Source organism: Octopus bimaculoides, chromosome 19 (assembly GCF_046866305.1).
Source record: "Octopus bimaculoides isolate indiv1 chromosome 19, ASM4686630v1, whole genome shotgun sequence".
In the NCBI taxonomy this organism is placed as follows: Eukaryota; Metazoa; Mollusca; class Cephalopoda; order Octopoda; family Octopodidae; genus Octopus; species Octopus bimaculoides.
The window spans coordinates 4872291-4884790 of NC_142946.1; the positions used below are offsets into that span (position 1 = coordinate 4872291).

The window sequence follows — 12500 nt, forward strand, 5'->3', positions numbered from 1 at the left end:
TCAAGGGGAGAGGGATCTGAACTCAGAACACAAAGGCACCTTGTAGTATTGTTGTTCTTTTGATTATATGGCAATTACACGTACGCATGCATGCACATATGCACACAAACACTCCCAGCTACATATACAAAAATACAAGCGTATATACACAAACATGCACTTACCTCCTCCTCCCACTCCACACCCACAAACACACGTACACAGGCACACAATTAGCAATTTTGGTTTTTAGTGTAACAATCCTGGAATTTCATAATTTCCAATTATGCAGAAATACCAAAACAGGCACAATTTGAAAATTTAAATTCCATTTCAATTTGTTAGGATTGTAAATAAAAACAAAATTTTATCCAATTCCTTGTGAAATATGTTTTGTCAAAATAGTGAATTTTTTTTTGTTTTTTTGTTTTATTAATTTCTTAATTATTCATTTGATGATTATTCTAAGATAAAGCCAAAAAATCAAACAAGCAGTAGAAACATTTTTCTTGGTGCAGGCATAGCAGTTTTGATAAGAAGTTCACTTTGGAACCATCAGGTTTCAGGTTCAACCCCACTGTGCAGCACCTTAGGCAAGTGTCTTCTACTCTAGTCCCATAGCCAGACAATGTGAGTGAATTTGGTAGATGGAAACTGGGAGGAAGCTCTTTGCATCATTATTGTCATCATCATTTAACGTCCATTTTCCATGCTGGCATGGGTTGGATGGTTTGGCACCTCACAGCCAAGCACAAAACAAAACAACATGAGCTTACAACATACATATATATATATATATCTCTGATGTGTAGGTATGAAGAATATTGGAGCAGGGCGCATTATATTTAAGATCAAATTGTGCTTGAGTAAATGAATATAGTTGGCCCATTTGAAAGAAAAATCTTTGATTTGGCATCGAGTTTTGTTTAGAAGAAAAATATATCTGAGATGGAAAAGCAATAAACAAAAAAAATAATGTTAATAATTAAAAAAAGAAAATTAATGTAGGTAAGTGTAGTTCTCATTAAACAGCCTCAAGGTCACAGTAATATAAGCCAGAAAGACTATGGATTGGGGGGGGGGCGTAGTGTGGTGGAGGGGTGCGACTACAGAGACTAAGATGATACCAACAAACTAGTTTGCTTTGACTTATGTAATATGGTAGCTTCGGTTCAATGGAACAATTGAATAGAAAATTCTCAAGGAATCATCATCATCATCATCATCATCATCATCAGCATCATCATCATCAGCAGCAGCAGCAGTAGTACAAAGATTTTGAAAGCAAATATGCTTTTCACCCTCTCCATGTTTCAGTTTTTTTTGTGGGGGTGTTTTTTTACTTCATTTAATTTTTGAAATTTCACACACACACACACACACACACGCACGCACACACACACACACACACGCACACACACACACAGAGACACGTATTTGAGCCTCAGACTAATACACCTTGTTTGGTTTTTTACTTCATTTTCATGTTGTTTTTTTTTTGGTAGCTTATGTGTTTGTATATACATATATATGTGTGTGTGTATATATATATATATATATATATAATTTCTGTAAAATATTCCCCTGTTGTTGGTTATTCTTCTACCAGAAGTTCTCCCTGACCTTCAAACAATCTGTTTATTTATTCTTCCATTGTTCAATTGTTCCAAATTAATGTGGCACTACCATTTATATTTTAACCATAATCTTTAATTCTCTTTCCTACACAACTTATGTTTATTTGATTCTATTTTTATTTTATTTTATTCTCATTTTTAGCGGAGGGTGGAATTTTAATCTCCTAAATTGTAAAATATTATAGCTGGAGGTGACTGTTCTCTTAATTAAAATAATTTAATTTCTAATAAGCATTAATAAAATTACTCAAGAGATTGATAAAATATCGATTTCTAATTTAGGCATAAAGCCTCAAATTTTGAGAGAAGGGAGCAGTTATGTTCCCCCGCGTAGCCTTAGCATTTGGCTGGTGTTTGTTTTATTTAAGCCCAATACTCCACAGACACGTGTACCCTTAACGTAGTTCTCAGGGATATTCAGCATGACACAGAATGTGACAAGGCTGGCCCCTTTGAAGTACAAGTACTACTCATCTTTGCCAGCTGAGGGGACTGGAGTAACGTGGGATAAAGTGTCTTGCTCAAGGACACAATGCACTGCCAGGAATCGAACTCGTGATCTTATGACTGTGAGCTAGAAGACACTTGCCAAAATTGCTGTGTAGCGAGATTGAACACAGAAACAATGTGGTTCTGAAAAGAACTTGTGAAGTGCACAACCAAGTATACAATGGACTGTGAGTTGTTGATGTAGAAAAAGACAGGATGGTCGTGGATGGACAGCATTGATCATATGTCTGCTTGAACAAGCCTGACCTGGGGCTAAACAGCAAAACTACACTGCTTTCTGCTGGTTCTGTGGTACACGTTCGCAGCTCAGTGGACTGAGGTGACATGTTTGATCCATCTTGGTCCTGTTACGAGGTGCTAATCATGGAAACTCAGAGGGTCAAACTCGTGTTGTACAAGCATTTATCACTATGATCCAATGACATACAGATGTCTCTTTGTGGTGGCCACATTTGTCATTCTGTCCCATGGCAATAAAGGAGAGGCAACATGTGCAAACTTAACCAGTTGGCAGCACTCAGTTATGCAGATGTGTAGCAGGACACTATACAAGCTAGCAATCATCTGTGAAAATGGAACAATCACCATATATATATATATATATAATTGCTCATATCATTAACAAGGGATCTATCATTATACATTGTCACTTTGTTATTGATCCAAACATCTGCTGCTCTTTGAATATATTTGCATATATTAATTTTAGCAAGTCCCCAGACATATATGTGAATGGAGGGAGTTGGGGGTAGTCCTCCTCTCTCCTCCACTCTCACTCAAAAAAGACAATTGCTGTGAGTATGAGTGGAGGGTGAGGGACGGGGGGGGGGGGGGGGTACCGGCTACTCACACAGCAAACAATTCAGACCATTGTGAGTCATTTACTGGTTAAGATTTAATAGTTTAAACGAAACTAGTTAATTAGCTTAACAAGTTTGTGTATTATTGTCAAGTGTGCAAGATCACAAAATGGTGTATAACAGCAACCCTTCTTGGTGTGTGTGTGTGTGTGTGTGTGTATGCACAGATATATGATGTATACAGGCTATACATCATACATGAGCCATTATATACAGCTTAGATCGTTACATTCCTCAGTAATTAAGTCAGTTGTATTGCATTAAATTGGAAAGTAGATGCTGTTGTGTCCTGATAGCATGTTGTGATGCTTGTGTTGTGTGTGTGTGTCTAGTAATGGTTGTATATAAAGCGGTTTTGTATAATATCGTGTGTGTGTGTGTGTGTTTGTTTGATGATGGCTGTATGTGTGCATGTGTAGTGAGATGTAAGTAATGTTTTATGTGTGTGTGTTGTAATGTGTGTGGGTGGTGGAAAGATGCATTCGGGGGTTGTAGTAGTCAGGCTGTTTCATTGTGTGCAGAACAGTGTATAATACGTATGTGTATATGTGTGTATATATGCGATGTGGAGGGGGGGAGAAGAGATCTAGTGTGGGTGGTGGTGGTGGTGAGGCTGTCCTTAATTATTTCCTAACTTAAGACGTCATTTACACAATGGGATTTATTGCTAAGCAACAATTTTTCTTATACTAAATTCTCTTGTGTATGTCAGAATGGTGGTGGTGGGTGTGTATGTAGTGATGTGTGTACGGCGGTGGTGGTGGTGGTGGTGGTGGCGGGTGTGTATGTAGTGATGTGTGTACGGAGGTGGTGGTGGTGGTGGTGGTGGTGGTTGTGTATAGTTAGATGGTGTGTGTGTGCGTTGTTGTTATTAGTGGTGATGGTGGTATTGCATCGTTTTGGTGGTTTTCTGTGGTCATGGTATGTGGTGGTGATATTAAAACACACCACACACACACACACACACACTGTTGTGTATATCTCATTATTTACTAATCAATGTCATTGTTGTTGTTGTTGTTTAATTATAACTCACCTGGCCTTAAGAATTTGCTCCAGTCTTTCTTTAATTAAATTTCTCCTCTCTCTCTCTCTCTTTCCTCATTCTCTGTTTTTTTTTCTTTTAGTTCTTGTATGTACATGCACTATGGCCAAATGCTTTCTTCTTTCTTTCCTCTTATAGGAGCATGTGTGAATATGCACGTGTGTATGTGTGAGTATGTATGAGTGTGTGTGTGTGTGTATACACATATTTAAACATACATACGTTCATTTATATACATTGTTTGTTTTCTATGTCTGTTTTTTTCATGTTAGCATGTGCAAGTATATTTATATATGTATATATATGTAGTCTCTTTTTGTCTGTTTTTCTGTGTTAGTATGGGTTAGACATGTATATCATTAAAGCATTGTTTTACATCCAAATGCTCTTCCTATCACTAACCATTGTCTGTTTGTTTGTTTGTTGGTTGTTTTTTTTTGGTTCAAGTAAGGGATTTCTTTATTGGCCACAAGTGCCAAAAAAAAATGATAATACAAAAAGACAAAAGACAGAGGGGGTAATGTTTGACCTTATGTCTCACCATCTGTCTGTGTGTCCAAGCAAACATCCATGTATCCATCTTTGCATTTTCCAGATACTCGAAAGAGGAGCCAACATCAACGACCGTGATGGTTTAACAGACATGACCCTGCTACATTATGCCAGTAAAGCAGGTGCTAGTGGAGTTGGTGATGCAGAGATGGCCAGTCGTGTGGTGACAATGTTGCTGGACAAAGGGGCCGACCCCTTTATCCGGTGTCGATGGACCAACATGACTGCCTTACATTATGCTGCTTATTTTGATATTGCACCAGCCATCAAGATTCTCCTGAAAACAACAAAAGCAATTGGTAAGTACGGAACCTCTCTGGTGTGTGTGAGAAGCAGTGGGGAGGGTGAGACACGGAAAGAGAAAAGGGGTTGGAGGGAGGGTGGAGAAGTGGTCATGTGTGCGTGTCAGGTAGGTGTATGTCAGGTTGGTGGGGTGTGGTTTTGTGAATGTGTGTGTGTCAGGTAGGTGAGGCGGTGATGTGTTTTTGTGTGTGTGGGTATGAGAGTGTGCACATGTGGGGGTGGTATTGGGGAAGTGTGTGTGTGTGTGTGTGTGTGTATGCATGCGGAAGTGGTGGTATGCTTTTGTGAATGTGTGTGAGAGTGTGGAAGGAGAGTAGTTGTGTGTGTGTGTGTATGTCTGTGTTGTATTTATGCGTGTGAGTATGTGTTTGATTGCGCACTGCCACCACCACTACCATCAATGTTACTGTTACATCGCCACCAACACCCTGCTAGTAACCACTAATATTGCTGCTACTACCACTACAACTAATATTGTCACAATACCACCATCACCATCCCTACAACAACCACCACCACTACTACTACCACCATTACCACTACCACCATCACCACACCAGCCATACCACCTTTGCTTGTAGTCAAGTGACATCAACTTACACCCAGCCACATAAACACAAGCACATAGTTACACATACACACAGTCACACCGGCAGATCCCCCCCCCTTTCTCCTACAACAACATTCGTAAAAATCTGAACATGTTCTTTACATATGTGAATATAATTATACACGCATGCACACACACACACACACAGAGCGTCATATATACACACTCACATATACACAGCCTGACATATGCACCCCGCTCGATCACACACAGCCTAGCACATCACCACACACACACACACTTGTCAAAACAACAACATTGTTAAACATGTAAGTACCATGTTGTTTATATTTCCAGATATTGACCACACGTGTTCAGAATTTGACCATGGTTCAGCCTTGCACATTGCTGCCAGCAATGTGGCTTATAATGCAGTTAAAGTGCTGCAGCAGAATGGCGCAAATGCTTACATGAAGGACGACCTAGGACGATATCCGATTGGTGGGTATAGAAAAATACATGTATACATAAATGTGTGTTGGTTTCAAATTTTAGCACAAGGCTAACCCTTTCTGAAGAAGGGGTAAGGTGGTTACGTCAACCCCAAGAGTTCGATTGGTAATTATTTTATTGACCCCCAAAAGGACGAAAAGCAAAATAAACCTTGGCGATATTTGAACTCAGAATATAAAGACAGAAGAAGCACTGTGAAGCATTCTATCCACTGTGGTAATGATTCCACCAGTTTGCCACCTTGTAATCTAACCACAAGTACAGTGAAGAATTTGGTGTATGGGTAGGGGTTCATCAAGGCTCAGTCCTTAGCGCCCTCCTTTCCATCATTGTCCTTCAGGCCATAACAGAAGAATTCAAGACCAGCAGCCCCTGGGAACTACTATATGCTGATGATCTTGTCCTCATAGCAGTTAGAGGAAGAGAGAGAGAGAGAGAATAAGTGTACCTTATATTTCAATATTTTGAGGTTATGACCCCTTCTTCAGTTTTTACACTGAGTTTTTTGTTGCATTCTTTGACTGTATTTTTGATTCCATTGCTGTCTAGATTGTGTTCCTGATCCCAAGAACTTTCCAGAAGACTCCGAAATGGGTAAATTAGCAGCGAAAATTCGCAAGATGATGCCAGAAGCTGGTCCAGTCAGCCCAAACACTTGCTCGCCGATATTTGACCCAACTCAGAGCCGAGTGACACTTCAGGCTATGGGCTTGAGATTGGGAGATAAAGTGGTGATCAATGGTACTAAGGTGGGTTTATCATAAGGGCTACAACATCACCCTTACACTTTTTACCTGCTCCTATTTTAATCTTTTTGTTTAAAGCTGTCGTCTGCATAGATATATCTTTATTCACACACACACACACACACACACACATGGATAAATACACACATCTTTGCACACACATACACACTCTCAGGTGGATATACACCTACACTTACCCATACCTACACCTACATACACACACACACACACACCTACACTCACACTTCAACTTTACCTGTCACCCACAGAGTGGGAGTCAATAAAATAAAGTACCAGTGACATTCTAGGGTCAACGTAAACAACTAACCCCCTTCACCCTTCCAAATTTGTGCCCCTGCGCCTATGTAAGAAACCATTATGTATTTTCATTTATATATATTTATATTTATATTTATTTATTTATCTATTGTAACAGAGCGGTGCTCTTCGGTACTGCGGTCCCACAGAATTTGCTGCTGGTATTTGGGCTGGTATTGAACTTGATGAACCCATCGGTAAAAACGATGGTAGCGTTGGTGGCATCATGTATTTTCGCTGTGCATCGAATCATGGTATGTATTCTGCAAAGGGTGCGGCTCCTTCACTTCAACCTTACATCCTCATCTTGTCTCTCTTCTTCTCCACTTGCAATGGCTTCTCTTTCTCTCAGCTCTATCGCTCATTAATCTCTTACATCCTCGTCCTCTCCCTCTTCTACTCCTTTATTTTATACCACTAACCTAGCTCTCATCTGCATCATCATGCCCCTTTGCACCACTATCTTATTAGGTCTGCTAGAAAGAGAAGCCAAACCTCAGTCAGATCACACCTTATGATCAAAAGTAAAGGAAGGCATCTATTAAGACGATGTAGTCTGATAATTCCAAAAAGACAGGATGGCCATATTCAAAACCCTTTTGCTTGTAAGGTTGCTCTATCAGAGCAATAACATTAATATCAATGCTTGCCCTCCAAACCCCATCGAACGCCCTCCTCCTTGTTTATGCTGTACCAGCTGACCACCTCATAATTACTCAAACTGAACCTTAATCCCACTAAATCTCTTTACTTATCTTTACACATCCCTTACAGAACAAACACAAACCTATCGATGAACCTTATCAATCACAACAATCTCAGAAGACCAACAAATATCAACAGCATGGCCCTTTCCTTTTAACCCTTTACACAAGACTCGTTTCCCGGGTGTCCATGCATCATGTATGATATATAATCCCGGATTTTTCCCAACCACGAGTATAACTTGAGACTTATGAACGGAAAGCTTTATATTATCCAGAACGTATGAAACAGGGGTTTAACAAACTGAAAGTCTGCAAACAAACAAGGATGTTTAGGGCAAACTTATGAAAATGCTTTGGACAGGTAAAGGGTTGATTAACCATAACCCCCTTGTTCTTTGTCTCCTTGTCATTCTCTCCCTCATTTCCCCTCCCCATGGCCCCATATCTATATACATCAATATCATATTTCATTAATCGTCTATTCTCTCACCACCACCATCATTATAGTGACCCTCACTTCTTCTGTCTTCTTACAGGAGTCTTCGCTCCAGTCAGTAAGATTGCCAAACTTGGCTCTTCACCAGTCCGAGTGTCCACGAGCGGCTGTACCAGCAGTCCCTTGAAAACGCCACGTCCACTTTCTGTCGACATATCTCATATTTCAGCAAAAGTCGACACAGGTAAGCTCTTAGTCTCTCTCTCTCACACACACACACACACACATCTGCATGTTAATGAATCGATGAGGAAACCTAAATGGGGTCATTACATCTGTTAGAAATAGCAATGAAATATACCTCTTTAAAACAAACAAAAGGACACAGATAATGTAGTCTTAAATATGTCTTTAACCATAGGTATGCTGGTTCAGGTGGGGCCTGACCTAAACATCAACACAAACAAACCAATCAGCCTATATTTGGTTATTTAGTTCAAGAACAAATAACAAAAATCACTTATTAAATTGCACCTGTCTGTGTGTCTGTCTGTATATCGTTATGTGGAAATATATCTAAGATGTATATTTTCTTCATAGTGTGAATTTTCTTCTTACTGTATCTATTTGTGTATAATATGCACTCAGGTATAATGTGTACCTGCAATTAGCGGGCAATAAAATCTTTGAGAAAATCACCTTCGTGTATAATATGCACTGGCTCTTCTTTAGTATTATGATGTATAGGAAAAGATTAGCCAGATTTATTAGAATTGCTATATAAATTACATTGATTAAACTGTTCATTCATTCTAAATGAAACAAAATGCAAATTTGAACATGACTTTTTGAACTTTTACTGGTGTAAGCCATAAAAGTGTGACTGCTGTAAAGTCAACATTGTAGAAACCACATGATCACATGTTGTATGCAAATAATTACGGTACTTCTTTTGTTGTTCCTTTCATCATTTCCTCCATTTGTTTCAAACAAATACACATTAGCTGCTAATATGTTAGACCATTGATTGTCTGTACATAAGTTCAAATTTTATTACTGATTTTGACACAAGGCCATAAATTTTGATGAGAGAAATTTAGTTGATACCATCAACCCCACTACATGACTGGTACTTTATTCTATCAACCCCCCAAAAGGTAAAGTTAATCTTGGTGGGATTTGAACCCAGAACATAAAGAACCACAAGAAACACCAGAAGGTATTTTTCTGATACTCCAACAGTTCTGCCAGCTTCCCCACTTTATGCACAATGGCAAGAATATATAAAATATACCCATGTTCTAACAGTTACCCCTGTTGTCTGTATGCTATGACTGATTTAGTCCTCAGCTGGTGGTACCACTGTAGTAACAAAATATTTTGTTGCCAATGTGTAACTCTGTCTCTGGGTACCACTGAATAGTCACTACAATATTGGTACCACTTTAATACTTACTGTTATATTTGTATTATTATATGGGTACATGTATGCCTTGTTGGTTTTGATGATGGTTATTTAGCTGAAGTACCTGTCCATTTAATTAATGTACAGGTGGTTGAGCATTCCACAAACTGCAAACTGCAAACTCCGTTGCTAATCTGTGAAGTTTGAAACAAACTACATGTGATGTCTGAAAGATATGTTTCTAATGCTGTCATCATTGTTGTTGTTGTTATTGTTGCTTTTATTCTGGCTTTTGGTGTCTCTTGTTATTTGTGCTTCTAAGCAAATCAGTTGTGAGTGAGTGTGCATGGGTAAAAGACAGCACTGTCAACATGTAGCCCCAAAGATTAGGGAGCAAAGTGGTTGGGGGCAGGGGCGATATAGCTGGATTTCTCTTCTTGCTTCCATTGTCTGAGCTCGGGGAGTGTGTTTGGTCCCCTATTTTAAAGTGTTCACTGGGTCCCTTTTCCTAAAGCTAGACCTTACAATACTGATCGTAGCTGACTTTATCAATCAACATTATGTGTAAACCAAGTGTATTTTATATTCATGGGTTTTTTAAACATGTGGACATGTACATGTTTGTGTGTCTATGTCTTTATGTACATATGTGTATATATTTAATAACAGTTTGATTCAGTTCCACGTTACTTAAAGATTTGTGATCATGTAGGATGTGGCCACCTTGTCAGATGTTTGGAGACAGCTGTCCAAACATTTGATAGGGTAAATGTGTCCTACATGCACAAGAATCTTCAAGTCATGTGGAGCTGAGTGAAGCTGTTATTAAAAATACATACAACTCCATTCAGATGTATTGAGTACTACTTTCTTTCATTTGTTAAGTCTCTCGTGTGTGTATGTGTGCGTGCATGCATTTTCCTGTGTGTGTATTTAGTTGTATAACGTGTAGGAAGTGTTATAAGTTTGTGTATATATGTTGCGGTATACATATCTACAAACTCATCGATACACACACACACACACACACACATACACACACACACATGATGTTGATGACTAGGTGTACTTATCCAATTATTTACATCGGAGTCTCTTGTTTTTCTGCAGATTTCTTGCGAGTGCCAGGTACGTGTTTGGTTAACAATGAAACAATAACAGAAACACTCTTGCCCCACCAATATACATACATGCATATACATATACATGTGTGTGTGTATATATATATATATATATATATATATATATATATATATATATATATATATATACATATATAAATACACACACATGTATGTGTATATATAGATGTGTGTGTGTGTATATATATATATATATATATATATATGTATATATATATATATATATATATATATATATATATATGTATGTTACCCAGCTGAGCATTCTGTTTTGTTTTTCTGTTTGTTGAATGGTTTTGTTTTTCGTTGTTTTTTTTTTGTTTTTTGGAACTGAAAAAGTTTTTTGTTCTTTTATTTTTTAGTTTGGTTTGTTTATTTTTTTTGTTTCCGTTTTTTTTTTTCTTTCTCTCTGACCATTTCTTCACAATCTGCTGTGAACCTTTGTTTTTTTTTTTCTGTGTTATTCTCCTCTAGTTTCCCCACATCTCCAAGGAGACTCTGAGTCCTTATGTGGCTGGTCCTTCTGCTAGAAGTAGCAACTAAACACCCCTTAAATCATAATCATTTTTACCATTAGTGATCCTGCTTCATCACGGCTGACCTGGGGCTAAACTACAACAACAACAACAAACAAACAAACAAAAGCCACCAACACCCTCTTTACCCCCTCCCCACTCACCCCCTTTTCCCAAAAGTAAGCAATATCATTATTTTTCGCTTCATCTCCATGTGAAACACTTCCTTCACTAATGGATATATTCTGGATCAGTAGAGCTAAGGGAGAATATTGGCTTCAGATTTTGGCACAAGGCCAGCAATTCGTGGGGAAGCAGGTTTGAGTCGATTACATTGACCCTAGTGTTCAAATGGTGCCTAATTTATCGACCCCCGAAAAGATGACCGACAAAGTCGACCTTGATGGAATTTGAACTCAGAACGTAAGGACGGACAAAATACCGCCAAGCATTTCGCTCAATGTGCCACCGATTCTGCCAGTTTAATCTATGGCGTTGAAATGGCCTGGATTTTGGGTCTGTGAATTTCGGAATTGTTTGAATGATAGGAATAAGGTGTTGAGGAATCTGATCAATTTGTAAGGATTTGACAAATTATTTTCCTCAAGTACCATCATCATCACCATTGTTATCATCATCATTATCATCATCATCACCATTATCATTCTCAACATCCTCCTCCTCTTCTCTGCCATAATTAATGCCATCCTAATTGGCATCACCATCACAACCATCCTTACAACCATCGTTCCCACCTTTAACATCATTTTCCTATCTCTCACCTCCCTCATTACGAACACACTTTCACCATCAATGCTGCTATTCTTACCATGGCCACCACCACTACATTGAACCAAAACTAAGGGAACTTTTACATAGTTGCTTGATCTGCTAGAAATAGCAGCCAAGTCTCCTTATTATACTGAACATCTTTGAAAGTGTGACATATTGGACAATGTAGTCTGGGGTGCACTGTGCCCAAATAAAAAGATAGGATGGTCACGGCTGGAATGTCTTTGATTATTGGTTTGCTTAGCCAGAGCAGGCAGTCCTGGGATTAAATGGTAACCATCATATCACTATTACTACCCTCATCATCATCATTGTCATTATCACTACCATCATCATCATCACCATCATCATCATCACCGTCGTCATCATCATCATCATCATCATCATTGTCATCGTCACCATCATCTCAATGAAGCTGACCCATTTTCTGACCAACTGCTGCTACAGATCTTGTCCAGAGTGCATGGCTGCTGTCTTGTGCATGGTGTGA

The 12500-nt window shown here is 38.7% G+C and overlaps 1 protein-coding gene across 4 annotated transcripts in view; it reads left to right on the forward strand.

Annotated features, from left to right (window-relative positions):
* Positions 1-12500, forward strand: part of LOC106869432 (CAP-Gly domain-containing linker protein 4) — a 99205-nt gene that overhangs the window by 71237 nt on the left and 15468 nt on the right. For 2 of the 4 annotated variants that reach the window (XM_052974760.2, XM_014915174.3), the window contains exons 3-8: positions 4627-4882; positions 5794-5937; positions 6499-6698; positions 7132-7267; positions 8257-8400; positions 10672-10689. In XM_052974760.2, the coding sequence (XP_052830720.1) occupies positions 4627-4882; positions 5794-5937; positions 6499-6698; positions 7132-7267; positions 8257-8400; positions 10672-10689 (898 nt within the window). The remainder of the gene's footprint in view (positions 1-4626; positions 4883-5793; positions 5938-6498; positions 6699-7131; positions 7268-8256; positions 8401-10671; positions 10690-12500) is intronic. The other 2 variants (XM_089366393.1, XM_014915176.3) reach the window with 1 other exon arrangement.